At 31.6% G+C, this 27,189-nt stretch overlaps 3 protein-coding genes across 6 annotated transcripts; 1 reads left to right on the top strand and 2 right to left on the bottom strand.

The window, feature by feature from the left end:
* Positions 1–1,689: 1,689 nt before the first annotated feature.
* Dcr-2 (Endoribonuclease Dcr-2) lies at positions 1,690–11,776 on the bottom strand. 3 transcript variants are annotated; one of them, XM_069116208.1, is made up of 26 exons: positions 11,544–11,776; positions 11,290–11,449; positions 11,006–11,183; positions 10,641–10,880; positions 10,285–10,570; positions 9,834–9,910; positions 9,655–9,758; positions 9,444–9,582; positions 9,234–9,364; positions 8,827–9,067; positions 8,258–8,506; positions 7,913–8,182; positions 7,653–7,829; positions 7,360–7,564; positions 6,782–7,100; positions 6,383–6,708; positions 4,286–4,422; positions 4,039–4,146; positions 3,665–3,961; positions 3,309–3,524; positions 3,037–3,237; positions 2,817–2,898; positions 2,502–2,722; positions 2,225–2,396; positions 2,055–2,130; positions 1,690–1,983 (listed from the first exon to the last, which is right to left on the bottom strand). In XM_069116208.1, exons 2-26 carry the CDS (start codon positions 11,445–11,447, stop codon positions 1,824–1,826), a joined length of 4,770 nt encoding a protein of 1,589 aa, XP_068972309.1. In that variant the 5' UTR covers positions 11,448–11,449; positions 11,544–11,776; the 3' UTR covers positions 1,690–1,823. The 3 variants fall into 3 exon arrangements, with proteins under 3 accessions (XP_068972309.1, XP_068972307.1, XP_068972310.1); XM_069116206.1 differs by lacking the exon at positions 11,544–11,776 and having other exon boundaries at positions 11,290–11,463; XM_069116209.1 differs by lacking the exons at positions 1,690–1,983; positions 11,544–11,776 and having other exon boundaries at positions 2,055–2,141; positions 11,290–11,463.
* A 5,330-nt stretch (positions 11,777–17,106) lies between these two features.
* LOC138181629 (protein phosphatase 1 regulatory subunit 7) lies at positions 17,107–20,128 on the bottom strand. 2 transcript variants are annotated; one of them, XM_069116632.1, is made up of 5 exons: positions 19,481–20,124; positions 19,296–19,396; positions 18,993–19,189; positions 18,395–18,866; positions 17,107–18,326 (listed from the first exon to the last, which is right to left on the bottom strand). In XM_069116632.1, the coding sequence occupies exons 1-5, from the start codon at positions 19,491–19,493 to the stop codon at positions 18,153–18,155; spliced, it is 957 nt and encodes a 318-aa protein (XP_068972733.1). In that variant the 5' UTR covers positions 19,494–20,124; the 3' UTR covers positions 17,107–18,152. The 2 variants fall into 2 exon arrangements, with proteins under 2 accessions (XP_068972733.1, XP_068972734.1); XM_069116633.1 differs by lacking the exon at positions 19,296–19,396 and having other exon boundaries at positions 19,481–20,128.
* Positions 20,129–20,564: 436 nt separating this feature from the next.
* On the top strand, positions 20,565–26,380 carry Trf2 (TATA box binding protein-related factor 2). The gene is made up of 5 exons (XM_069117477.1): positions 20,565–20,722; positions 21,771–22,067; positions 22,845–23,095; positions 23,256–23,350; positions 23,706–26,380. The coding sequence occupies exons 2-5, from the start codon at positions 21,780–21,782 to the stop codon at positions 23,942–23,944; spliced, it is 873 nt and encodes a 290-aa protein (XP_068973578.1). The 5' UTR covers positions 20,565–20,722; positions 21,771–21,779; the 3' UTR covers positions 23,945–26,380.
* Positions 26,381–27,189: the final 809 nt, after the last annotated feature.

Here is a 27,189-nt window from a genome sequence, read left to right as displayed (position 1 = left end):
GAATAGAATTTAGAAATACAAATTTTAAGGCGAAAAAATCTGTTTTAAAAATTATGCATGTATAAAATTTGTGCATAGCGTACGATTTACTTGGACGCCATTTTAAGAATGTTTAATTATGTATAAATGAAGAATGATTTGAATTGATGGTTGTATACAGATGCACGTGGTAATTCTTTTAATAAATCAAGAAAGTAACTCACATTTACTTCACTCAGAAAATTATACAGTATTTTTTGAAAAAGCCATCTTATTAGTTGTATAAAAGCATAATGTTTTCAAATTGCCGCTACTAGTGACACCATGAGATCAACGTTTTTAGTGAACGGTCGGCAAAGTCGTTATCGCTATATTATTGATCAGCAGTGGAACTAAACAGGGCAGCCCCCAACCCTTTATAGGTTTTTGTATATGCCCGCGTGAAACCGCTTCTTGGACTTGACCGCGTGGTGCAACATCTGTATTGGAATTGTGGTGTTTCGGTCAGCGCTTGTTCAAATGTTGGTTACAAAACAGGCAATTTCTTTGGATAGGTGTACAACGACTTTCATGAAACACAAGCTTTTTCTAACAGCAATGGTTTCCTTTGCTGCAAATATTTAAACAATTAACGGTAGGGCCACGATGTGTTGCAAGCATGTGACGGCATACGAAGAAGAATGTCGATCCTTGGTAATATCGATGAAATATTCATGGTCAAGGAGTTGCTTCTGAAATTTCGGACGATGTGGATGTGTTCTGATGTAAAGACTGTGGTCCAATCTACAGTCATATATTATCGTTGGCATCGTTAGGTGGTAATGACAAAATCCGCAATCACTTAGTTGCCAACCCAATAAATATGTCTCGATACTTATATATTATACCGAAAGCATAGAAGATACCCTCCAAAAATTGAGTCGCGAAAAGTCAACATGGAAGACATCGAAGTTCTTGTTCTTGCGGGACATGCTATAAATGTCTCAGACAGAGACTGACACACTTTACTCATCTCTGTCTGTCATGCAAGAACAAGAACTTTGATATCATACATGTTGATTTTTCACGAGTCAACTTTCGGACGATTCTACGTAGCAGGTATCGAGACTTTATAAGACCGTCGATTGGATCACGATCGTATACACACGTCTGGGAACTCCTATAAAAGGGGTAAGTAAGGCTCTTAGCGACCGATGAATATTGTTCAATTTAACCGCAGTAAGGCGCTTTGATTGATTGCTTAGGATTTTTTGTGTAACGTTATCGTGGAAAAATAACCCAGACCCTGTTGTATCTGCCCCTTTCTCTCTCCCCCACCCCTTATTGCGGCCGTGGACTCGACTCACGGTGGACCGAGCAGCACGGGAGGTGAAAGGAGGAAACAAGATCACGATAATGATTTTAGAGACCAACTTTTGCCTTATATGATTATTATGATTACCTTACTATTACTTTGTATTTAACTAATGTCAAATAAATGTTATGTAACATAAATATTTGTTTCATTATTAAAAACCTTTCTAAAGTCTAAAGTTATACTATAATTTTGCTTTTTTAGTAAAAGGATTTAATAACGTAAAAATGTTTCAATCATAAATAATATTTTGAATATGATATTATTTACGTATATTAAATTTAACAGAAGAACGAAAACAACAAACACTGCACGTAAATCTAATATGACTATAATAAGTAAATAGACAATATTGATTATCTTTTTTATTATCCTATTTATTGTAATACTATTATATTATTTATTGTAGATAGAAGAAAATGGAAGAAGGGAAGAAACATAAGTAGGTGAAACCATCAGTGAACATAAAAAAATGTCTTATGATATTTATCTATTTCTTACACAAGAAGCTTTTTATAGCTTGCTTTGCAGCAGCACACTTCGCTTGTTTCTTATTAGCACCGAACCCATAAAAATGTCTTACTTTCCCAGCAATAGTTACTTTTAAAGGAACCATGACAATATCCGTATTATCAATAACAGTTGCTTTCCTGGGAAAAATATATAATTGTTAAGTAATTTTAACGAGGATGAAATGTTAATTGTTACTAATAATACTCACAGGAATTGTGGGCGTGCGCCGTGAGTTTCATATAAAACACGAATTGGTTGTTTTGGAATATTTTTGCTGAATTCGTCTAAATAAAAGTTATATGTTACCACAACTAATAATGTTTATTAACAATTTTAATGTTATTATAAAACTGTTATGTTATTTTCATAAATACGTACCGATTTCTTTATGCATAATGGAATATACAATGTTCCATACTACTGTAAGATTTTTATTACTATCCATATATATTGCACCTATTACAGATTCAAATATATCTCCTAGAACTTTAGGAACGTCTACATGTTCAGCCATATTACATTCGTCTTCTTCTAATAAAATCCATAGAAGCTGTAAATATAGAATATATTATATACAAATATAGAAATACATTTACATATATATATTTAAATAATTCAAAATGTATTTAACGTTTCCTTTATTAATGTAAAATACCTCGTCATTCACAGCATAATTTCTTTCTTCTTGAAATTTCACAAATCGTTCAATAATATTATTTAATTTTGGAGCATAAGATAGTAAAGCGATATGTAAACCATGTCTTACAGTCAAGCATGCAAAAGTAATATTATTAACAAGAGCAGATCTTAGATCTGTTAATGCACCAGGGTTTAAATTACCACAACTTTCATAGATATAGTTTGTAATTAGGAAATCTGAAATTATACGTTAAGTTAAGCATATTCATTTAATATTTTATTGATCAATAAACATTCAAAATAAGGTTTGAAATCATAAACATTCTGTTACCAAGTATTGCATCACCAAGAAATTCTAATCTTTGATAACATTCAGTCATATTATTCGGTGTATATGAAGGATGTGTAAAGGCCTAAAACATTTAACTGTTTTACTTGAAAGTTGTATTTTTTAGTTAAACTAAGTTGCCAAACTAGATCTTAGTATTAAAGAACTCGATATAACAATCCATCAAAAATAAAACACTCAGTTGTTGTAAAATGTTAATTACCTGCAGTAAATACCCTCTATTATTAAATCTGTATCCAAGCTTTGTTTCTATATTGGAAGCCCAAGGCATTAAATGATTTATGTTCCCTTCAGAAATTATTGGATTCTGAGGGGTACCAAGCAATAATTCATTAGCATCAATTTTATATGGTAAAATTTGAAACCATTGTAATAATATTAAAGTATCTTTAATACCCATACTCTAGAAAAATGAAAATATTCATATTAAAAAAAAAATTATTACAATATTATAAAATTTTGTTTTGTACTTACTCTAAGATATACACCAATCAATGCTTCTACACAATCTGCTACTGTTTTATCAGAAACTGTTTGTATTCCAAGATAATGTTCCATACCAGTTTGTGCTTCTGCTGTCTCCCAACCTAATATTTTTGTTTGTATTGCATTTTTCGTGGCTTCACTTATATGTCCACTTAATTGCTCATCTCGAGGTATTTCAATTTCATATAAAACATTTGGTGACACCTTACGCAGAGTTTGTTTTTTCAATAAATTTAATCAATTTACTTCATTAAATTTTACAACTTATTAGTTTACATCATCTATATTATTACATAATTTACTGTGTGCATGATGTAGTTTTGGAATATTCAAATAATACAAACCTTTGCTTGTAATAACACATCTTGAACTTGCCTATACACTGTATAAGCTGGTGCAATAAAATTACTCAAAGGTATAAAACTGTCAACTTTCATACATCCCGGAATGTTTTTCTTGATTCCACAATAATAAAGATTACGGTTGCCAATAATTTTGCCTTTCACTGCGGTTAAATAACCTTCACTATGCTTCGGAAACTCATTGTATAAAAATAATGATGTAATAAATTTCAAATATGCATCTCCTAATGTTTCTAATCGTTCTAAATTGAACGCATCATGTCCTGTTTTAGTTAATGCCTACAAAAATTTGTTTTCATAAACAGACTAGATTAACTGATTACAATTAAAACAAAAACAATTAAGAATATACTTACATACAAGATCTGACCAGGATCGGGGCCATGCGAACATTTTAATGACAAGATTTGCAAAACCGGTACTGGTACTGATGGTTTGTTCAAAAAATTAATTTTGTCATTTTTCTGTGAAATAATAAATTTTATGAATATTATAAATAAATGTTAGATAACAGTGTTATACATAGAGAAATGTTGCTCAAATTTTTAGAAATATGAAGTGAAACGTATGTATAGTATGTATATAAAAGATATAGAATATTACAATTGAACTATTATTTTGATCCTGTGTTTCGTTCATAAATTGACAATAGTGTTCTATTTCAATTAGCTGAATTTCTTCGATATTCTTGTCCAAATCTGGTTGTTCTTGATGTTTTGACCATGGATAGTGATATAATTCTGTGAAAATATATCTAGTGAAATAATTTCATATTATATGAAAATAGACATTTTATTAATGTATAAAAATATATAGTCTACGTAGACGAACTATTTTTAAAGTAAAAATAAATTAACAATATATATACACAGGGTATCCCACCTAGCTCTGTAACCCTTAATTACTCTATTTTACTCGTATTGGCCACGATACGAAAAAATTTTTCAGACCTAATTTCCCCCTTGACATACGATAACTTTCTCTCGAAATACTATTCTGTATCGGGACAAAGAGAGAGAATAATTAAAGGTGGCACAGTTTGATGGAACATCCTGCATATAAAAGGACAAAGGAAAGGCATTAGGTAGATAGACACCTTTTACTACATAAGCTGATGAGAATAGGGGTAAATGGAGAAATATTCTTTATGATCAAGGAGATATACAGGAAAACGACAAACAGAGGATTGCAAGTTGCGGGCCTAACAGATGGTTTTGAGTCATGCATAGAAATCAGGCAGGAATGCTGCATTCGTCCTCTATTATCTTCGTTGTTCATAGAAGATTTGCAAGTAAATTAGTCTGTTGGTCAAGGAATAGCGTCGAGGGAGGAGCGGTACAATACAGGGCAGAAGATGATTGCGTTGAAGTTTGCGAATGATGTGATAGCGGTGGCGATTCGCAACAAGGGAGTCACAATCTCAGGCGGTTGCTCAGATCGCTGGGAAGATATGTAATGAAAAACTATCTCGAAGTGAACGCAAAGAAGACGAAAGTGATGTTCAAGAGAGGAAGGAGGGCTAGAGAAGAGAGATGGGAGTTCATGAGCAAAGAATTAGAATTGACGGACTATTAGAAGTATCTAGGCGTTTGATTCTTGACAGGCAATTACTTCAGACGGAATGTAAGAGCACAGGCAAGTAAAGAGCAGAAAGCTGTCAACGCTATTTCGGATATGTGGAAACGGGCAAAAATTAGCTCATGGGAAAAAATACACTTTTTGGATATGTTGGCAAATAATAGAGTACACTGAGAGGAGGGTGCAGAGTATGTACGTTAAAATAGCAATAGGATTAAACAGAAATACCCCGAATCAAATATGAATGTTAGGATCAAACAGAACAAGATTGGGCATACAAGCCAGGAGGAGGGTCAATAGATAAATCTTGACCGCAGTAAGGATGGGAGAAATCAGGTGGCCCAGGATTTGCCTTAAGGAAGAAATGAGAAATATAAGCAACGATAGTTCCTCTGACTAGGGTAAGAAACTATGAGGAACTTTCGACGAGGTTAGAGATGGGGTAATAGGCAAGTTGTCAACATTCGAAGAGGAGTATAAAGACCTGGGAAGTAAATCAAAAAATGGAATATGAGAAGGATAGAGCAGAACATTTAGGTGGATTGAAGTAAAGTCGACAGGTCAAGATATTGCAGCGAATGTTAGTGCAATACAACATAAAGAGGAAGAGAACCAAAAGTGTTGAATGTATAATCTAGATGAAGAGGATCCTTGTTGCATTTCATGCTCTGTGAGGTAATTTATGAAAGAATAAGAGAAGAGATGGAGAATTAGAGAAAAGATGAAAAATTTACTAGGAGGTAGATCAGTGAGGGAGATGTGTGTATAGTAGAGTTTCGAGCAACTAGTAGGGAAACTGAATAGCGATCTAAAACCAAAGGAATGTTGTTACCATAGATTAGCTAGCTACGTTTTAAGGATATAGACTACTCTAGGTTCTAGCTTTTAATTTAAAGAAATTTGTAAGCTTAATGTTTTATGACAAGTGATGATTGTATCTAAAAACTATATTAGGTATAGGAGATATAATATATATAGATAAATAAATAAATAAATAAATAAATAAATATAAATATAAATATAAATATAAATATAAATATAAATATAAATATAAATGTATATATATATATATATATATATATATATATATATATATATATATATATATATATGTACACAAACCATCTGCTTCTGATCCATTTGAAATTGGTTCTGAATGTAAATTATCCATATTTTCTGTAGTAGAAATTTCTAATAAAGGCTCAAATGAGTCTTCTCTTTCTTGCTCAGTTACTACTAATGAAGGCCATTTCATATTATTTGATAACGTTCCTAAATCACATTCTTTAGCAATAATGTATCTTAGATCTTCTGCAATTAAGAGCTGCGAGACTCTGTGCAATATAGATGGTAAAGTTGTTGCTTTGAGCCAATATAAGGCTGGAAAATTAATTCTAATGCATAATTCTGGAACTAAATGCTCTTTCTTTGATTCAGTACTCTTATCTCTGTATAGAGAAATACAATTTAATTATGAATTTAGTTTCATTTAAAATATGTATATAAAGAATTATGTATTACCTAGGCATTATATAATCTATTGCCCTTGATATTGATTTTACTTCTAACATTGGCTGTTCTAAATTGTTTATTACCAATCTGTGTTTTTCCTTATAATAATGAATATACGTCGAAAAGTGATCAGTTGGAAAACATGAACTGGGCATGATATCATCACATACTTGGGTAACAATATATGTGTCTGCAGCTCTATAGTTAGGTTTAACCAATGCTAGTTCGTAATCAGAACTCTTAAAACGGAATGGAATTGGTGGTGATATATATTCAATAGAACTATACTGCTTCGTAACTTCCCAATTTATGTCCCAGTCTTCGTTAACTAAAAAATTATATTTTAAAATTGCACTAAAATAGAAGATATTAAAAAAGGACCTAATATTAATGGTATCTTATATAGTAAGAAAGAGAATACATAAATATATCTTTATTATCTATATAGAATTATTATTTTAGTGCATAGCGCAGATTGAAAAGCTTTCGGAATGGCAATGATAATGATAAATAAAGGAACACCCAGCGGCAATTCCGGAAATCGAAAGTTTCCAATCTGTCCCCGTTCAATCATAAATTTCATTTACCTGGCACAATTAAAAAGCAATTATCACGATTACAATTATCGAATACCATAAAGGTTTTTATAACTGGTACGATATCACTAAATATTAAAGTATGAAACCTTTTTAAATATATAACTTCTTCCTCAGTTAAAATCATTTTTGCGTGATTTACTTTCACATCAATATTTAATTCACCAACACGCATAAAAATTGGAAAAGAAGGTATCTACAATAAGAGTATAAAATGTATAAGTAAATGTATAAGCGTATAGAATGTTTGCTATTAAGATTACAAAACAAATGGAAATTTATACCTCTGGCATTTGTTTCGTAGAAAGTATACCAAAACCTGCACTATTATGTAACAAATTATAGAATGTCAAATAGCGATTATCATGATGTGGTACAGGATACTTAGGCGTAGCATGAAGTATGTGAAGATACACTGTCTCTCGAGGAAGAGGAAATGCACCATAGAGAGCTGATGGAAACTATACCATATAAATGGTGGTTTTTAGTAACAACATTTACTACATTTTGATCAATGAAATAATAAATTTTTGTTTTATCTTACCTGTAACTGATGATGTCGCTTTTTCTTGTATGTTCCTACTGAACTTTTCTCTGATTCAGCTTCGTCAACCCAATTTGGAAATAAATAACTTAGGTCCTTTTGAAGTGTTTCTATTGTAACTGGCTTTAAATTGTCAGATAATTCTCCGATTTTATGTAATTCCATACACATATTCATAGCAACAGATCTCTTTGCACTACTGATAGAAGTCATAGGATCACCAAGGATGGTAGTTCTGAATGGAGATATAGATGGTAATGTAAGAGAAACCTAAAACGTTATTTAAGGAAATTACAATCATTGCGCAAGAGAAAAAAAGATTTAAAATATTTCAGCCTCTAATACCTGATACAGTGGCGGATAATTTTTTGAAATTTTATGTAAAGTCCAAATAGGTGATAAACAGGCAAATTTTGATTTCAATAAATATGTACAGTATTGATTTATTACACTAATTGCCATCTGTTCTGTTATACAACATACTTGTCCATCATCACTAGTTACCTGATATGGTTCTATGTCATGTTGATATAATTCACTTTGTATTTCATTTTCAGTTGGTACATTACGTTCATCAGTTTTATCTACTAGAAGCTAGTTAGAAGATAAAAAGTGAGTAAATTTATATGTATATATGTATATGTATATACAGTTATGCCCTATGTATAACAAGCTATTAACCATTATCCATGACCAGGATTTTATTTTGTTTACCGATAATCATTATCAACAGCAAAAAGGTTTTTTCTTTTTTCTTTTTTAAAAATCGATGTCGGCGGCAAAATGTTTTTCCGCTTATACATTCGACTATCATTGATTGTTATTAACATTACTGATATTTAGTATTCAAGCATTAAGCAGAAAATCGGTATGAAAATATATGCGATAAGGAATAAAATTTAAGAAAATGGCACCTGTTTCAAGTGTTGTTCTATCTTTTTATATTCATTATGTCGTCGTAGATACTGTGAGTCATCTTTTTGTAGCAATACTACATATTGACTATATGCATGCCGTGCTCTCCCTTTGCTTTGAATATATGTTCTTACATCCATTGGCAAATCGTACCTTACGATTAATGAACATTTCGGCACATCTATACCTTCATCTATAACATCTGTTGCAATAATGCAATTTAACAAACCATTTCTAAATCTAAAAAAAAAAAAAAGAAGAAAAAAAAAGGAAAAAGGAAAAGTTTAGAGAATGGTGTATTTCTTGAATAGTGATGTATTAATGTATCCGCTGACGTTTATATTAAAATTGAATAAATAAGCTTATATATAATAGATTATCTTATTATTATTATAAAATATCGTACTTGAGCAGAACCTCCTTATTCCGTTCTGATATGCATTGCAATTCTTTGGAACTTTTAAAAGGATTACTGGACGCACCTACCACAAACTCTGGATGCAAGAATTTATATTCCACGTCATGCATGGATATACTCTAAAATATTACACAAGTTACAAAATAATGAAAAAAAGATAAATTTATATAAATTATAAACATAAAAATTACTTTTTACCTTTAATATCTGATATAATATTTTTGCAGTGAATCGACGTTGTACGAAAATAATACAGCAAAATACCTGATCACTACGCTTGTTATTATAAAAGTCTTTTAATACTTTGAGAAGTTTTCGAACTTGATCAGATGAATAACTGAAATTCCATAATATTGTTTCAAAATAATATTAACGAATTATATAATAAACATAAATAGAAGTAACTCACTTGTAAATTCTCTCCCTTTCTGGACTCCCTTTCATTTTATCTTCTAATAATTTTCTACAGTTAATTACTTTTGTTATAAGATATTCCAAAATATATAGTGTATCCTAAATATTACATATTACATTACATAATATAAACGAACAAAATTCAATATATCTTTATGTTTAATATTTACATACCACATCATCTATACTTTTTTTTAAGTATTCTAATTGAATCAAATGAAGTAAAACACATTTGTTTGTGCCATAAATTCCTATATCAAAACAAAATTTGCTAAACTAGAGAAGAATACATACAAATTTAATTATAATTAATTTTGTAAATTATTCTGCATCCTATTTTTTATGCACACAACATATCCTAAGGTGGACAGGAGATTATTCTAATGCAAGGTTGACAAAAATATCTTTTTTGTCTGAGACCTTGTCTTTGAGAAAATTAAGTTTAAAAATTCATACATTAGCTTGAATGTAAATATACTTAATGAAGTACAAATTCAATTATCCTGAAAACAAGACCTACAAACGAAAAAGGCAAAAATCTTTATTTTCTCCTCGACTTAGTTTTGCATATAGAATAACCTCTTGCTAGTGTACTATATATATCCTGGCGCTATATATACAATACCTGTACGTAGAAAGTGGTACTGAATGTTTCTTATTATGCCACAAAACTTTTTACTAGTAGTTTTTGGTCTAAATTCTGCACTTGATTCATTATACTTCAGATTATCTTTTAACGCTATGCAATTTAGGATTAATTCTACTTCCTTAATAATATTATTTATACACTCCCCAACATCGTCTATAATATGTTGGTCAAATTGAATAATTTCTTCAATTGGTGATGCATAATAACTATCATCAGTTACAGTTGCAGTAGCTATTCTTGCGTTAAATGTAACTTCCAAAGACTATAGTAAAATTTATATATTATATTAATTAAAATAAAATTTTTCTTTAATGTGATTATATGAAATTTACCTGCATAACTGATTGTACTTTTTCCAGCTTCACATTAGCATTTAACAATGATGCTGAAAGTCCTAATACTCTTGGTTGTTCCTCTTTAGGACAATTTTCAAAGAGTTGCATAATTTGTCGCATAGGATGATCATTTACTGCTCTGTGACATTCATCGAAAATAATCAGGTTTATTCTATTCAAAAATATATATCCATGACAAAGTGCATTTACTAAGATTTGCGATATCATTACTAAAACCTATAATATAGCATTCTTTAAGATTTTACTAGATACGTAATTCATATTATAATTCATATATTCGTATAATGTTATAAAAACAATATTTGCAACAATATTTCTAAGTTATAATTGACTTCCATTACCTCATGTTGGTTTAGATGTTCATTCCATTCTTCATCATGCCAAAAATCAACTCCTTCCTCGCTACTGAATGTTCCACAAGATAAACCAGTTAATCTTTTAATATAATCACTTTGTTGTATGACCAAGGGTACCGTATTCACTATAAATATGGTATGTTTACCGCCTTCAGCATAAGGCCTATATATAAAATTCATAGCACAATGTTTAAATATTGATAAGGCGAAAATATGATTATATACTATATGACAATAACTGACAAAAATGTGTAATTTATGACCCATACCGTCGTATATCCGCACTTAATTCTTTAATAAGCATAACAGCAATAAATGTTTTTCCGGCTCCCGTTGGTAAATAAATAATAACATTTTCTTTACATGCAGTTTCAAATAGATCAATCTGATAAGGTCTTGGTATAAACTCCTTTATATCTGTCTCCATAACTTAGATAATAAAAAAAGTCTTAAAAAATAATATATTTGTAAAGTATATGTACTTAAAAATTATAATCGTACATTTAAAATGAGTACAACTTACCAAAAATAATAACAATTTCAAAGACGATAAGTAATATATTCCACTTTTGCGACTTTTAGTTCATGAAAGATCGAGGAATAGTTTTTCATATGAAACTGAGGGAACTCCCTGATATTGTTAAAAAATCGTCCGGTTATCGTCCCGTAATTGAACCACGGTCATATATTTACACAGTTCTGGCGATGATCATATAAACAGGCCTGAATACTCATATACTGAAAACACGGCCGATTATAGTACTAGCCTGCTAAATATAAGAATGGCAACAATGCGGGAGTCCGGCATTCATATATATATCAACAGTCGACTCTAGAGCCGGCTCTGTCTCCTCTAACACAAAATATGGGTTCCGTTGTAGTATTGCCATGTTATTCAGCACGGCTAATACTAGAATTGGTTCTGCCGAAAGCATAGAAGTAATCATTCCAAAACTAAGTCGTGAAAAATCAATATTGAAGAAAAAAGGGTTCATGTTTTGCGCATGCGTGATATGCTATGAATGTCTCACACGGAAACAGCGACATCTCTATTCGCCTGCCTGTCTCGCAAGAACGAAAATATCGTTGTCTTTCATGTTGAACTTTCAATTCAATCGTATATCGTAAGTATATAGTATTTCATGTCATACAAAAAAGATGTTAGCCATATAAATGTAAATTTACATAATAGAGTAGAGTTCAATTGAAAACACGATATCGCGCTGCACCAAGGGAACTGAAACTTGAAAAATGGTGTACCACAGCTGACTCCTAGTATTTACAACTCGATCGGAGCGCCGCTATTGGGAATTGGGATAACATACCGCGTCGCTAAAAGGAATTATCTCACCACGGGAATTCCCAGAACACCTATCTCCCTCGTTAGTAACGCTTTAAAGTGTAAAAATCTATCTGATGCGTGAAACAGAGTAATCCATACAGTAGGCTCAGAGCATCAACTCTTAAATAAGTCTTAAACATTTATGCCTAGACTGAGAACTATTATATTTCGTCTCTATTCGTCGGGTACTGTCAGAAAATACGAAAAAACTTGTAAAAGAAGTGGTACCCCGGAGCGAAGTTTAACCTTGGACGGTATTTTATGTTTTTCAAGGTCATTGAGGTCCGACTGCCCGTTTTCATCATTTTTCTCGTTACATATTACATTTACATCGTAACAAAGTAATTAAAAAGGTTTCGTCAAAATCCACGAGGGCGTCATACATCGACAGATTCACCGATAAAGGAATACGGATCTGGCTATTTCTGATATTTTCAACACAGTCATAGAAATGAGTACGCGTATTGGCCGAAAGTGCCATATATACAAATAAAATAATACACAGTAAATAACGCATAACGGTGGACGATGGAGAGCAGTAATTTCCTTGCTTCTGTGGCTGTTACGCCGGGCGACACTCTACCTAGACCAGGCCACACACCGCGGGCAAGATGGTAACCAGATGTCCGCTCGTCCTTACTGCGTACCCTCAATATTCTCAAGTACCCTCCATAAATCTCAGCAATTTCCTAGTCGAGGTCCTTCGAACCTAACAAACATTCTTTCGCTGCATTGTCTCCTAAAGTTTATTGCCCACCACGGGTTGACACGGGAAAGTTTCTGTTTCTCACGTGTGAGGCCTCCCACCAACGACTTTATCTTGAGGGCGGTGAGCATCCTTCCTCACCCACCACCATAGCAAATAACCAATTAACAACGAAGCCTATTTCCCTCACTCTTTTTTTTCTTTTTTTTTTTTTTCCTTTCCGGTATCCTATTCCCGTTCCAGCGCCTCCAGCACTCCGTCATACACGAGATTCCACAGTAACGGTCCTAAGACCGACCCCTGCGGAACTCCCGCGTAGACGTTCCTCCTTACGACACCGTCACGACAGTGTACCAGTATTCTTCTCTCAGCCAGATAGTCCGCTAACAACTGCTGTAGCCGTCCCGGTAGCCGTCTTCTTCGAACCTCCTCTATTATCCTCTCCCACCTTAGGGTGTTGAAGGCGTTCTTCACGTCAAGGGCGACCAAAACGCACACCAGGCCCTTCCTTCTGCACTCTTCAGCAACTGCGACCGTCCTCTCCAGGGCTTCAAGAGTCCCCCTCCTTCTCCTGAAGCCATACTGGTCCCTATGGAAGGGATCCTGACCAACGCTCCTCTCGATGAGCATTTTCAGCGAGTGCTCTCACACCTTGCTCAACGCCGGCAGTATGCTAATCGGCCTATACGCCGATGACGTTGTCGGGTCTCTATTTGGCTTGGGTATGAGGACTACCATAGCTACCTTCCATATCGCCGGTATTCTTCCTCTATTATTAATACCGTTGAGCACGTCCAGGAACACGTCCTAGTTCTTCGCTCCGCCACTATCCTAACAATATCGCCAGGGATCCCCTCCACACCAACCGCCTTCCTCGGATCACACTTTCCGACGGCTATCTTTAGGTCCTCTTCCGAGATCTCCAATCTTTCTTCTCCGTCGGGTGCCCCACATGGGATCCTTAGTTCTTCCTGCATCCTCTGTCGCGGTTCCTGCCTGGTGACAAAGAGGTCTTCTAAAATACCCGCCACCCTATCTCTACCCAGGGACTCCATTGGCGCCGACCGCATCATTTTCTTCCTCACTACACGATACGGCTTGCCCCATGGATCCTGATCTAAGGTGGCGCAGAACCCCTTCCAATTCTCCTCCTTGCTACGCCCGATCGCCCTTTTCAATCGCCTCCTAGCATCCTTGAATTCGGCCACCAGGACCTCGGCATCATCCTTGCGGGCCGCCACCGTTCGCTGGGCTCTTCTTCTAGCTCTTAGTGTTTCCCTTCTTAACGTAGCGAGCTCATCACTCCGCCAATAATTGGCGCTCCTCTTCGCCCTCGCCAGGTATCTCCTCTTCAAGTCCACGGCACACGTATGTTCCAGACTCTTCTGTAGTCGCTCGCCGTATGCCGTCTCGTCAAATTTAAGACCATTTCCGTTGTAAACTCCGTCAAATTTACTTAAAAAACCCTCAACATCCATTTCTCTTGTCAAGTATTTAAAAGCGCCCCCCCCCTCCCTCCATCCACTTAGTATTACCCCTAAACCTGTGCTCAATATAAAAATGATCAGAGACTGAGTACCAATCTAGGACCCTACTCCCCCTCCAACTCAGCCTCATTCGTCTATTAACGCTAAGTATATCCGGGAAGCTAGTCCCTCCATTTCTCAGGATGTCCCCCTACGTTCCGTCTTAGAGCCCCCCCACACCGAGGATTTCGCATTAAAGCCACCGGCAACCATAATCGCCGGTGCTCTTTTCCTCGCCTCCTTTATGACCCCTTCCAGTTCCTTCAAATAATCATTGAACTGTTCCTTACCCTTATTAGGGGAACAATACCCACTGACGCAAAACACGTCACAAACCCTGACCCCTACAATCCCTACATTTCTTATCAGGGTCTCGCTCGCCGCATGTTTTCCATTAAACAGGGTGACCCATACCGATGCATCCCCACCCTCGTCATTAAACCAATAAGGCAACTGCCTATAGGGCTCAGAGATGACCACTATGTCCACCCTGCTTTCACATACGCACTGCATCATCAGGTCTTGCGCAAGCCTGCACCTATTTAAATTTATTTGTAGGATCCTAATTGGGCCCCCGTCTAATATTCCTAACCCCTAAGCGCACCATAGGGCATGCCAACGAACCCGTTATATATCTTACATTAATGCCTCCATGTTTCAAACACATGGCGCATCTCGGCTCTGAGCTTTATTACACTCTTTCATTAAATGTTCGGCGCTGCCGCATCTCCTACACAGTTCTTTGCCAGGACATGCAACGGTACACCTTGCCGCCACATGCCCCAACATGTGGCACCTATAACAACGCCGAATATTGGTTAACTGCCTTACAGAAGCTATAGTTAATCCTGTTTTCAGCCTCCTCTCTCTTTCATCACTAGGCACTCCACTCGCCGGGAGGACCACCACCGCCACTTGCGTGCCCCATGGTGCCGCTTTTATAGATTTGACTTCTATGTCTATATTCTCCTCGATTCCCCACTGCGATCTGATATCATCCACCAGCTCTTCCTTACTGGTGAGGGGATCAATGTTCCTTATTTGTAGGGTCGCCCTGTTCACCAGAGCGGCCACCTTCATACTATCAGTCAAGGCAGCTCTCAATTTAGCCGCCGCTTCGCTAACCACCACCGTTCTCTCGAATTCAATGAGGATATGGCCTGCTCTCGTCCTACGGACCCCCGTGGCTCCCTCCAATGAACTCCTCACCGTCATTACCCTTTTATAAACCTGAAGCCATTCGCAACCTTCCTCCACCTTGATTAGAATGGCTTCCTTCCTCCTCCTGTTTCTTGGTGCGCCTCTCTCTTCGGTACTAACCTGCCGGTCGTTTCCCGGGCGCAAATACCAATCAACATTAGCTAAATCCGCGATGGTAAAGTAAGTAAAGGATCATCGAACGCCCACAATTCCAATTCTTCTCCGACATGTACATAGGAAGGCAGATATGAGATAGATAATGATCAATGTTGGATCTGGGAATTTAGGGGTAATTTTTAAATTCACCAGTCGAAAATTATCACATAACATAAATAAAAGCTATAGGTAAAAGTTGTGTCCTGAAACAAAATTCAATGCTTTTTTTTCATTTTCTTCACTATGATAGAAATGGAATACAAGAGAGGGCAAGAAATAAAAAGAATGCGAATAATTAGATGTTATTGAGTACTAATCAACTTAATTGTTCTCTATATTGTATTGAATGATCGAAATATACTTTTCTTCGCTTATTTAACAAGAGTATTATAAAAAAAATAAGAAAATATATTGTAAAATTCTTTTTTTTTTAAGAACAAAAATTCAATTTACAATTTTAATTTGAACCGGCAATAAAGTTTCGAGTTCATTTTATATATTTACATTAAAAGTAATAATTTTAGGAACAGTTGTACTAATTAAATTCTACAAGTTTTTAAGTCTAGAATGGAACAAATGTAATAATATGGGCAAGAAACATGATGTAATCATTAAATTAATAAATCACATTTCTTTTGCATATATTATATCTTAAATATTAATAACTATACTGAGATTCGTAGACATCCAAAATTATTTTGTTACATAATTATCACTATTTGTAATTATTACTCAAATATATATATTTCAAATTATATGTATAGTGAATGTATGAGCGTACAATGAAAATTTAAATACAATAATTAAATAACAATATCTTAGTTTTGTACATAATTAGATTTTAGTGGAATCATTAGTGTATCATATTCATACATATATCAGAGTGTAACGATTCATAAAAATTAGCAAAATTTCCTGTTATTTACATATTTAATTTATTCTATGTACGTGTACATGATCGCAAATTTTTTAAATGCAAAATCATTTAAATTGTCACAAGAGTTCGTGGAAATGTCCCATCCATAAATTCAGTAAAATAATTTTCAATAAATGTTGCAACGATTTGTTCTATAGTTATTCAAGTAAAAATTGCACGACGATCAAGGCTTTTGACGGAAATAATAATAATATTTGTGAATGTGAGTCACTTAATAAATACATATTTACATAATTTCAATATATTTCACATGTATATATCAATAAGCATAAAATTACAGTACACGATGTTATGTTATTTAATGAAAGGGTATACGGCTGGGGACAAAAATAAATGGACAGATGGTAGAACTATCAATGAGGTTCAATCGAACTACATTATTTGGTAAATAATTGAAATTAACGTTTACATTTCTGTGCAAACAATCCGTATGAAATGAAACATCATTGATATCTATTTCCCCTATCTCATCCACTTATTTTTGCCCTGTACTGTATGTTGCGCAAAAAGTTAATCAAATGAGAATGTAATTGGTTTCCTAATGTAGTAAAGATTCTGCAATAGTCATATACTTTACAATACACTGAAATATGAAATAAATACATTGAGTATTCTGTTACGAATATATTACAAGTAGAAATTGAAGTATGTGGTTTTAAAACAATTTAGTTTCAACAATGTCTTCACACAATTACTGTTCAATAATTCCTTCTATTGCTTATGCTACTATTCTCGTATAAACATATTGAACATCTTTCAATTAAAGTTCCATACAATTTTTAAAAATTATTGTATCAAGATATATAAAGTTTTTTCAATAATAAGAGAACAATATAGAGAAGTTCCTCAAAATATTAAATGTTACAGAACAGGTCAATGTACCCATAATTTAAGTAAAATAAGAAAAATATTTATACTGTATAATCATATGAAGGTATAAAGAAGATGCTATTCCTAAATTTTTATTTCGAAAGCTTTTGTACAAATTATGAAAACAATTATCCTTGAGCATTTATATTATTTTCTTGTTGAAAGCAATGACAAATTTCAGTCGTTTAACAATGTGATATCAACAAAATTGCTAATAAAACGTAAAAAAAGGAATGCATTTCTAGTTAAAAAGACATAATTATTTCATACTTCTCATTGATAGAATTGTACATACATAATTTTTTAAAGTAATACTAGAAGGAGATAGGCAACATTATCAATAGGTACAATTTCAAAGAATTATCAAAGAGGTCTACTTTGCGGAACAATATTGTCTATCTGCAAAGTGTTGCATCTAATTGGACAAGCCATGGCAGCAACAGTTTAATTTTCCTTCTGTAATTTGGATCTTTGGCAATAGGATTATGCTCTAAATACACCGTCTGTAACTTCTTATTAACTGCTAAATTTTCTACAGTTGTCCAATCCTCAATTTCATTGTTGTTTATCTGGAAAATACATTAAGTATCGAATAGTATTTAATATTTGCATATACAGCTCTTAATCATATTCTTACCCAGAACTCTTCTAAATCTTCAAGATGTTCAATGTTTTCAATCTTTTTTATTTTATTATTTGCTAGATCAAAAGTTGTTACTTTTGTACAATTTGATAATCCTCGGATGCATGCTATTCCATTTTCAGATAAATACAACTGATCAAGATTCTTTAATTCGTCTAAATTTTCTATTTCTATAATGCGATTGCTTTGAAGACTTAATAACTGAAGATTTTGTAAACAGTCCAAATTTTCTATCTTTGCTATCTTATTTTTACCAAGGAACAAACTTGTTAAATTTTCAAGTGCTTCAAGATTAATTATTTCTCTTATTTTGTTATCACCTAACTCAAGGATTGTAAGGTTCTTTAGATGTGACAGATTCTCAATGCACTGAATCTTATTTGACGACAGGTATAACTTTTGTAAATTCAATAGGTTGTCCAATCCTTCTATCTTTTTAATACGATTAAAGGATAAATCTAAAAGTCTGAAAATATAATATTTGCTTATGTCCAAGAAATTTAGGATATTATTTTGATAATTTCACTATTTATTATATTTACTAAAAGAAAATGTATCTTTTATTTTACTTATATGGAATGTAGTAACATACTTCAAATTTACAAGAGCATCTAAGTTTTCTATAACAACAATCTGATTATCTCTTAATTCTAACTCGACCAAAGTTGTAAGTGTATCAAGGTTCTCAATTTTCTTTATCAGATTCCACGTAAAACACAATCTATGTATCTTCCTCAATGGTTCCAAATTTTCTAATTTTGTTAGTCTCGAATGATTGAAATCTAATTCCTAGAACATTAATGAAATAATTACATATATATAAAAGAATTATGTCATTATAAACTTTCAAGTTGTTATTGATGAAGTTAGTAGTAAGGGAATAATAAAAACGAACATCGCTATCAGGATCTATGATAAGAATCTTTTCCGCTTCTTCATTTTCATCATTCTCATTCTCACCCTCGATTTCAGCCGAACCTTCGCTTTTATTATCCTCTAAAACACGATTATATTTCTATAAGCAACCATAATCCGTGATGTTTTTATTGACGATTACGTTGCAATAAACAATTATTATACCATTATTTGCCATTACTACAAGATATAATGACAATTTCTTCAATTTAATTGGTAGATTTAGTTTAAAATTGAGTGAAAAAAGATTCTAATTGATTATACTGCTTCATAAAGATCCAGCATTAAATGCAAATCGAACTGTTGTAGTATTTGTTGGAATTATTTGAAATTGTATAAACTTTACACTGCGGTAGGTTCTACAATGTCCATGGTTTTACACTATCCCACAAATGTGATTGCGAACTTACATCACGCAAATGACAATTACATCGTATATATTGTGAAGGTTTTCCACGGCTTGTTCTTAGTTCTTACACTTTTTGCAATGATCAGTAATTTTAATAAAACTGTTCTAAAGCTTATTTATTATTATTCTAAGTTTATTACTACTGCTATACTAAGTTTATTATTATTATTATTATTATTATTATTATTATTATTATTATTATTATTATTATTATTATTATTATTATTATATTATTTATTACTACTATTATTATTATACTCGTAATTTTATTAAATAAACATATTGATTAATAAAATATTCCTCTATATTTCTTGCATCTGGCCATTTCCTTTTTTGAAAATAGTTTTTGATATTAACTGCATGAATAGTAGTTTGATATTAACGAAAACTGCCATTAGGTATAGATTTCACGATATCGATTTACAACTGCTTAGATTAATCCGTAAACGTATATATAATTGATTTGTTACAATCAAATCGTAGTATTAGAAAATATAATAGGTTATGTAAAAATGTTTTCTTTGTTATTAATCATTTTTATGTATTCGTCTTTTAATTAATTAATTAAAATAAGGTGAAGATCTTATGAAACATCGGCATCTAAGTTCTAGAAAAAAATTAGGGAAATTCCAAGTAGCAATATTTAAATTTATTGGTAATATTTTCATTTCCATACTTAACATACAATAAGATAGAAAATATAATATTTATTTAAATACTGATACAGTTTACTGAAGAAGATGTAACATATATAAATTTATATAGAATTAGCAGTTAGTGGAAAATTTAAAAGTATACTAGGGAAATTACACGGCTGTACTTTACCAATGAGTATTCTCTTTTATGTATCATTGCCGCGTCCGTGACTTTGATCAGTAGCTAGTCTAGTGAAGATGGCCGAAAACAATGGCAGTGATTATTGAGTTAACTTTGCGTTCTCCTGGCACTTGTCAACAAAGAAGTTATCTTTAGTAAAAAAGCATATAACATAGGCACAAGTGAGTGCGATTTCTATTTTGTTTGCCGCTGTTGATCGAGATTTTAATCTTCTAATTTAGTACTATAGTCATTTAACGCTATAAGGAATAGCAATTGTGCTTTTCATCTTTTCTTACTGTCACCTCATCTAACATCCGAGAAAACCTTTCGAACATTTCTCAGCATTTTTGAAATACATCTCACGAAAATTTTCATTAAACGTTCGCGTGCTTCTATAAACATCGTCTCTTTTAAATGTTTGCGCATTTCCGCTATGTTTCACTTGTAGTAATTTTAAAACAATTTCGTAGAATTTCAATTTAACTTCATCCGGAAATTCATTATCTTTCTGAATTAAAATTGATATATTTTTTATAGGACGTATCTGCATACTTATCATATATCATTCCAGTGAGGTAACATCAGTAACATCATGTTGTTTTACATAAAATGTCATTATTAGTTATTTAAATTTCTAGAGAAAGAAACTTGAACCTTTATTTTACTATATAAGATCATTTTTTTTCGAGGTACCGTATTTTTCAGTTATTGTTTTTGTATGATTTTTTGAGCTTCTTATGTTTTGAGCATTCAATATAAATGAAAAGTCATTGAAAATTGAGGAATACAAACTTAAAATTTTTTAAATTGGGAACTGCGGACCCCTAACATTAAATTTGAGATTAAAGTATATATTGATTTACATAATAGTTGATGGAATTACAAATAATTCAAATGATACAATATATATGAATATTTCTGATAATTAATGGCATAACAAACGGCGATGTTATCATAATTAATCAGTAATTTTTTTAATTTAGTGATATAACAAATAGATATTCTATTCCCCAGTACCTAAATCAAACAAAATTGGCTTTTATGAAAAAAAAAAAACCAGGACTTTATTGTTTAAGAATTACTTTATAAAATCATAAAACAAAATGCTATGTTGTATAAAGTAATAAGTGATGTAACGCTACTAATTAATGTTTCTATGTTAGATTATATACAAAGGATAATGATAGTTTCAATTTTCTTTTTTCCTTTTTATTTGTTTTTCTGTAGGGATATATTATGGCAACTGCTATTCAAAAGAATGGCATGAAACCTTTAACAAACACATCAATAAATCACGTAGAGGATGTAAAGAATTTAGACAATACCAACATATGTAAAGAAGAAAGAGATGAGAGGATATTTGATGGACAGATCCAACCTTACATGGAGCCTCATGAACAAGAACCTCGTGAATTGGATATCGTTATCAATAATGTAGTTTGCAGCTTCAGTGTTAGGTGTCATTTAAATTTACGAGAAATTGCACTAAATGGATCTAATGTGGAATATAGAAGAGAGAATGGGGTATGTTTTGAAGCAGTCATGTTTTGTTTACATTTGCAGCAAATTAATTATATTTAATATATTTGATTGTGATGTAAGCTTAATTTTTATATCTTTAATTTCTGTTCAATGTTTCTGTGCAGGAAATTTAAATTACATTACTAGAACGCTTACATACTTGATTTTTCTTAATTACATACAACAATTTACATACTTTAATAAAATTCACAGTGTTTTTTTAAGCAGTGAATAAAAATTTATTGAAAAATATTAAACATTAAAGTAACAGGAGAAAGTATCAGTGTTAATAAGATGTGAAGAAGATATAAAGTTATTTGTTATAGATTAATCATAAATATTTTACATTTGGCTTTTAGTTTTCTGTAATTAACAGTAGAAGATTATGATTAATTGTTTAATAAGATGGTACACTCCTTGATTTTATCCCATTCCTAGATTATATAACATACATTATCTGTATGATAATGAAAATGATCTTAGTATAATTTTGATATAATATTAATTTCTACTTGAGAATATAACTATGCTTTAATATATATTGAATTAAAAATGTCAGAATATGTTGGATGTATCGTAAATTTCCTTTCAAGATCGTTAAAGCCATAGTTCAATTTTAAGTGAGATATACATACATTTTAAGACTACATGAAACTTTCTAGCCGAACAAGTTGATCTTTAGGTTTTAATATAGATAGATAAGTTTTTAGATTCTAAATAATTTGAAATATTGAATAACATTTATAGGCAATGTTCTTAGTATATGCATGCATGTTATAGATGATTACTATGAAACTAAGGAGACCATATACTACTGCTTCTATATGGTCTTCTGGCAAAGTAACATGTACCGGTGCAACTAGTGAAGTTCAAGCAAAGGTAGCAGCTCGCCGCTTTGCTCGTTCACTTCAGAAGCTTGGATTTAAAGTACGATTTAACAATTATAGAGTGGTTAATGTACTGGGTACATGCTGTATGCCATTTGCGATCAAGATAACGTCATTTTCATCATGTCATAAAGAAAATGCAGAGTAAGCATACTTATGTGTGTTTAAGTAAACCTATATTATTTACAGGATTAATTGAACTGATTGACTAACAATGATTTTGATATATACCCTTTTATATATAATCTATTATATCGATAATGTATTATAGTCAAAAAATTTCATGTATTTTTGTTTTATTTAGTTACGAGCCAGAATTACATCCTGGTGTCACATACAAATTAAAGGAACCAAAAGCTACATTGAAAATATTTTCTACTGGAAGTGTCACTGTAACAGGTCTGTTTTACTATTGGATTAAAGTTTGCGTTGAATAAATTACTAGTTCTTTTGCAATCGCGAATGAAATATCTCGTTAACGCAATGTTATTTATGCAATGCTATGGATGAAAGATCGCAAGTGTGTTTTAGAATAGAAAATGTCTCATTCAGAAATATGCAATGAAAAATCAATTTGTAACACACGGACAAATGACATTCAATTATAAACACTGAAGGACGGTTGGTAAATATATCCATAGCTTGGCATAAACAATATTCATAGATTGAAGTAAAAATCTATAAGGAAATATATTGTTTTCGTATACGATCTTAACTATTATGTTTATTGAGTAAACTGAAATGTACATTGTAGCTCCCAATGTTGCTGCTGTCCAAGCTGCAATTGAATATATTTATCCACTAGTCTACGAATTTCGTAAGGAGAGAACGACAGAAGACGAACTTGCCCTAACAACGAAGAAGCGTAGAATGGGGCTAAGAAAAAGAAGTCGTGATGAGTTCCTACATGATCCAGATTATATATATGATAACATGTTCTCTGACGAGGAGGAGGAAGAAGAAGAGGGTGAGAGCGACGCCAGTTGGGACTGAGCCGTTTATTTTACTGCCTCTCTGTTAATTGTGAAACTGTTATACTTCTTACATCTTGTTTTACAAGGAAAAGAAAAAAGAAAAATAGATACATACTGCTTTGTGTACAAAAGTGTTATCTAAAGAGTGAAGTGAAGTATTCTATTTCCCTTAGTGAAAAGACAATGTGCGAGTGCTAGAGACAAATATGCACATGCAAGTGCTTTAATTATGATTACACTAATATTGAATCAACTGAACTGAATTTCATCACCGTAACAATATCATCATAATTTACTTTCATTAATGGTACATATACATACATAGATACATTCTTATATATATATTATATAAATATATATATATATAAAATATACATACGTGTGTGTATTGTATGTGTGTGTGTATATATATATATATATATATATATATATATATATATATATATATGTATACATATATATAAATGTTAGACATAAAAACAATGTATGCATACTCATTGTGTTTAGCAAACAATATCTCAACACTTGTTCAATCTTTTCTGTTTTCCATCTTTTCCTTTCATTTTTGTTCTTCTGATAGAATTTACTACATTTAAGTAATTAGGAGTAATTCGAAAAAGAACTTGTTTGTAACCGTGCTCCTCTATAATTTAAATAATGAATCGATTCATGTTTATTTAGTTTTTCATTATATAATGACAGATTATGTACTGAATTTTTGTAGCGATGGAAAGTGTATACATTTTTGCTGTTTTATTATTCTTTTTTCTACTTATATATATATATATATATATATATATATATATAATCTATTTCTGCTTAATTAATATATTGTGCCAAAGATGGATGTCTAAAATTTGAGATGAAGTGATCAAAGGACATCTAAGAAGCTAAAAATTTTGTTTAGTATCACAATTTACTTTTCTACTACAATGACATATTATACTACATTTGAAGGTATTTCTATATAAATGACATTTTTGTTAGTAAATAACAGAGAGTTGATCAAATTTAATTTGATTTTAAAAGTCTTTTAATGGAAACTTATTCGGTTTTCTGTTAAATAAGTTGAAAAAGCTGCAGTACGGGAAAAATTTGTTTTAAGCGTCTGTATGGTTAAACGTTCTTACTCTAAATGGCTATGGGCTGTTAATGCAGTTAACAGTTGCAACAAAAAAAAAAAAAGAAAAAAAACGCTATGTGAAATGATTATCATCTTCTATTAATTGTATAAAAATTACACAGGCCTGATTGCAGTGTTTTAAGATTGGGCTTCATTATTTATGCTTACATCGATATACAGATTAGTCCCAAGCCTGAATATTAGTTTAAAATAACTTGTCAATCCCCCCTTTTTTGGTCGTTATGGAACGTATTTGAAAAGTGAAACAAAAGATCATAACATCAATGAAGTGTCTCATTTTACCTTTTGAGAGTCGCAACAAAAATTTAATGAATAGAATAGATTACGATAACATATTACTTATTATTTCTAATATCTATTACCAACATGTAAGATCTTGTTCATTTATTTATTTATCACTTGCAGTATCCTCATGACGATAAGCGTATTTGAATTATGTCGTTATCATTTAATTTTAATTAGTTATTGTCATATATCATAGTTTGAGGAATGATAAATGTTATGTTTTACAAAATATTCAACAATTCGAGTCTAATACATCTTAAATACGAGAAGCTTGACTGACATAAGGCTGTTTTTAAATTCTGTTTGGTAATAAAAGCTGGGAATAGATAACATACAAAATTTGTTATAATTGTATGGTGTACTTTAATGGAAACAAAAACATTCTCTGACAACATTACTATCATTTAAAAGTAGGCGCATGGACTTTAAATAAGGCATAGTGTAAATAAATCAAGTTATCCAGATATATTAATATGCAATTAGTTGTATACTTTCTGAATATTATGAAACAACATGCATACCTTGCACCCGTTACTAATTATATACATTCTCAATGATCCTTTTTCGTATCATAAGTACGTGTGAATGAAGAAAAACATTGGCAATACAATTTCAATACTATAATGAATATTGATCTGTACCTTGTGCCATACATAATGCTATTTGCACACTAAGCTTAATTGAATTCTCATAATCCCCGATGATTTTATATTAACTATATGCGAAACAAGTTCTTTTACAAAGATGCTATAGTCACTGCCCGTAGTATATCCAAAATACAAAAATTAAGAGCTCGAATTTAATTAAAATATATATGACATTAGGCACTTACTGGAGCACCTTAATTTTACATTGATTACCAAATGTATTAAATATTATCATACGAATGAAGAATTTTTATTTTAAGAATGGCAATAATGTCAGAACCGCTGTGTAATTTATAACTTTGTTGAAGTCAATGCATATATACTATTCATGTCTTTCTTTCTTTCATAGTTAGAAAATATACAATATGTGGAAACATTATATACTTTTGTAATTATTTTAGATGTGCATTAAAATTTAATACGAAGTATTATGAATTTCAAGCGTTTTATAGGAATGTTATTTGAACAAAATTTTCAAAAACTTTCATTTAGCTTTTTTAAATACAATTCTTTTTTATTATAAAATAATATTATTCTTTAGTTTTTATTTGAAGTCCTCCATGTTATGTCCTTTAACTAACATCAATTAAAAAATCTTGATATTTTATGGTTATAAACAATAATAATTAAAAAAATGCATTTTAAAGTTATAATTAATGAAAAAATAAAAATAAGACGGTAATAAAACTTTCTTCACCTTGAGTAATATAATAATAACACTAATATGAAAAAAGGCAGTATATTTAATTTGTGTTACGTGAAACACATTTTCTCGTTTGTTGTAAAACTATAAAAATGCGATTTATGGATACAAAACTTTTTAGAAAAATTATTTGATACGTAAAATATTTGTTTCTTAATTTAATAATAGTTTCTACAATAGTTTAACAATCTAAATGTAAAGGTTTCTGGCATTGTTCCATAAATTTTATATTGGAACCTAGAGAAATTGTTTAAGGAAATCTAATGATAATGCTTTTTTCTAAAGCAGTGTTTGTTATAAAAAAGAAAAGTTTAGTGGAATTTAATATCTATACAATCATTGCACACAGACTTGTATAGCGAATTTCTGGAATGAAATATCTTATTCTACATATCTCTATTTCTGGAATGATATATCTTATCCTATATATACTGCAGCATGAGATCTAAATATAGTAATAATATTCAATGCAGTAAATTATTGTC

This window comes from Bombus flavifrons, chromosome 7, assembly GCF_040668555.2.
Source record: "Bombus flavifrons isolate JBK064 chromosome 7, iyBomFlav1_principal, whole genome shotgun sequence".
Taxonomy (NCBI): Eukaryota; Metazoa; Arthropoda; class Insecta; order Hymenoptera; family Apidae; genus Bombus; species Bombus flavifrons.
Note: the sequence above shows the minus strand (reverse complement) of the source record. Positions and strands in the feature narration are given on the sequence as shown.

Coding starts and splice junctions, on each gene's coding strand:
- LOC138181629 (XM_069116632.1), bottom strand. Junction 18,867..18,992: donor GATGCTCTTGTAAATTTGAA/GTATGTTACTAC, acceptor TTATATTTTCAG/ACTTTTAGATTTATCCTTTA. Junction 18,327..18,394: donor AAGATTTAGAAGAGTTCTGG/GTAAGAATATGA, acceptor TGTATTTTCCAG/ATAAACAACAATGAAATTGA.
- Dcr-2 (XM_069116208.1), bottom strand. CDS start 11,447: ATGGAGACAGATATAAAGGAGTTTATACCAAGACCTTATCAGATTGAT. Junction 8,507..8,826: donor TAGAACAACACTTGAAACAG/GTGCCATTTTCT, acceptor TCTTCTAACTAG/CTTCTAGTAGATAAAACTGA. Junction 7,101..7,359: donor TTGCTTTTTAATTGTGCCAG/GTAAATGAAATT, acceptor ATAATTTTTTAG/TTAACGAAGACTGGGACATA.
- Trf2 (XM_069117477.1), top strand. CDS start 21,780: ATGGCAACTGCTATTCAAAAGAATGGCATGAAACCTTTAACAAACACA. Junction 22,068..22,844: donor AATATAGAAGAGAGAATGGG/GTATGTTTTGAA, acceptor TGCATGTTATAG/ATGATTACTATGAAACTAAG. Junction 23,351..23,705: donor TGGAAGTGTCACTGTAACAG/GTCTGTTTTACT, acceptor TGTACATTGTAG/CTCCCAATGTTGCTGCTGTC.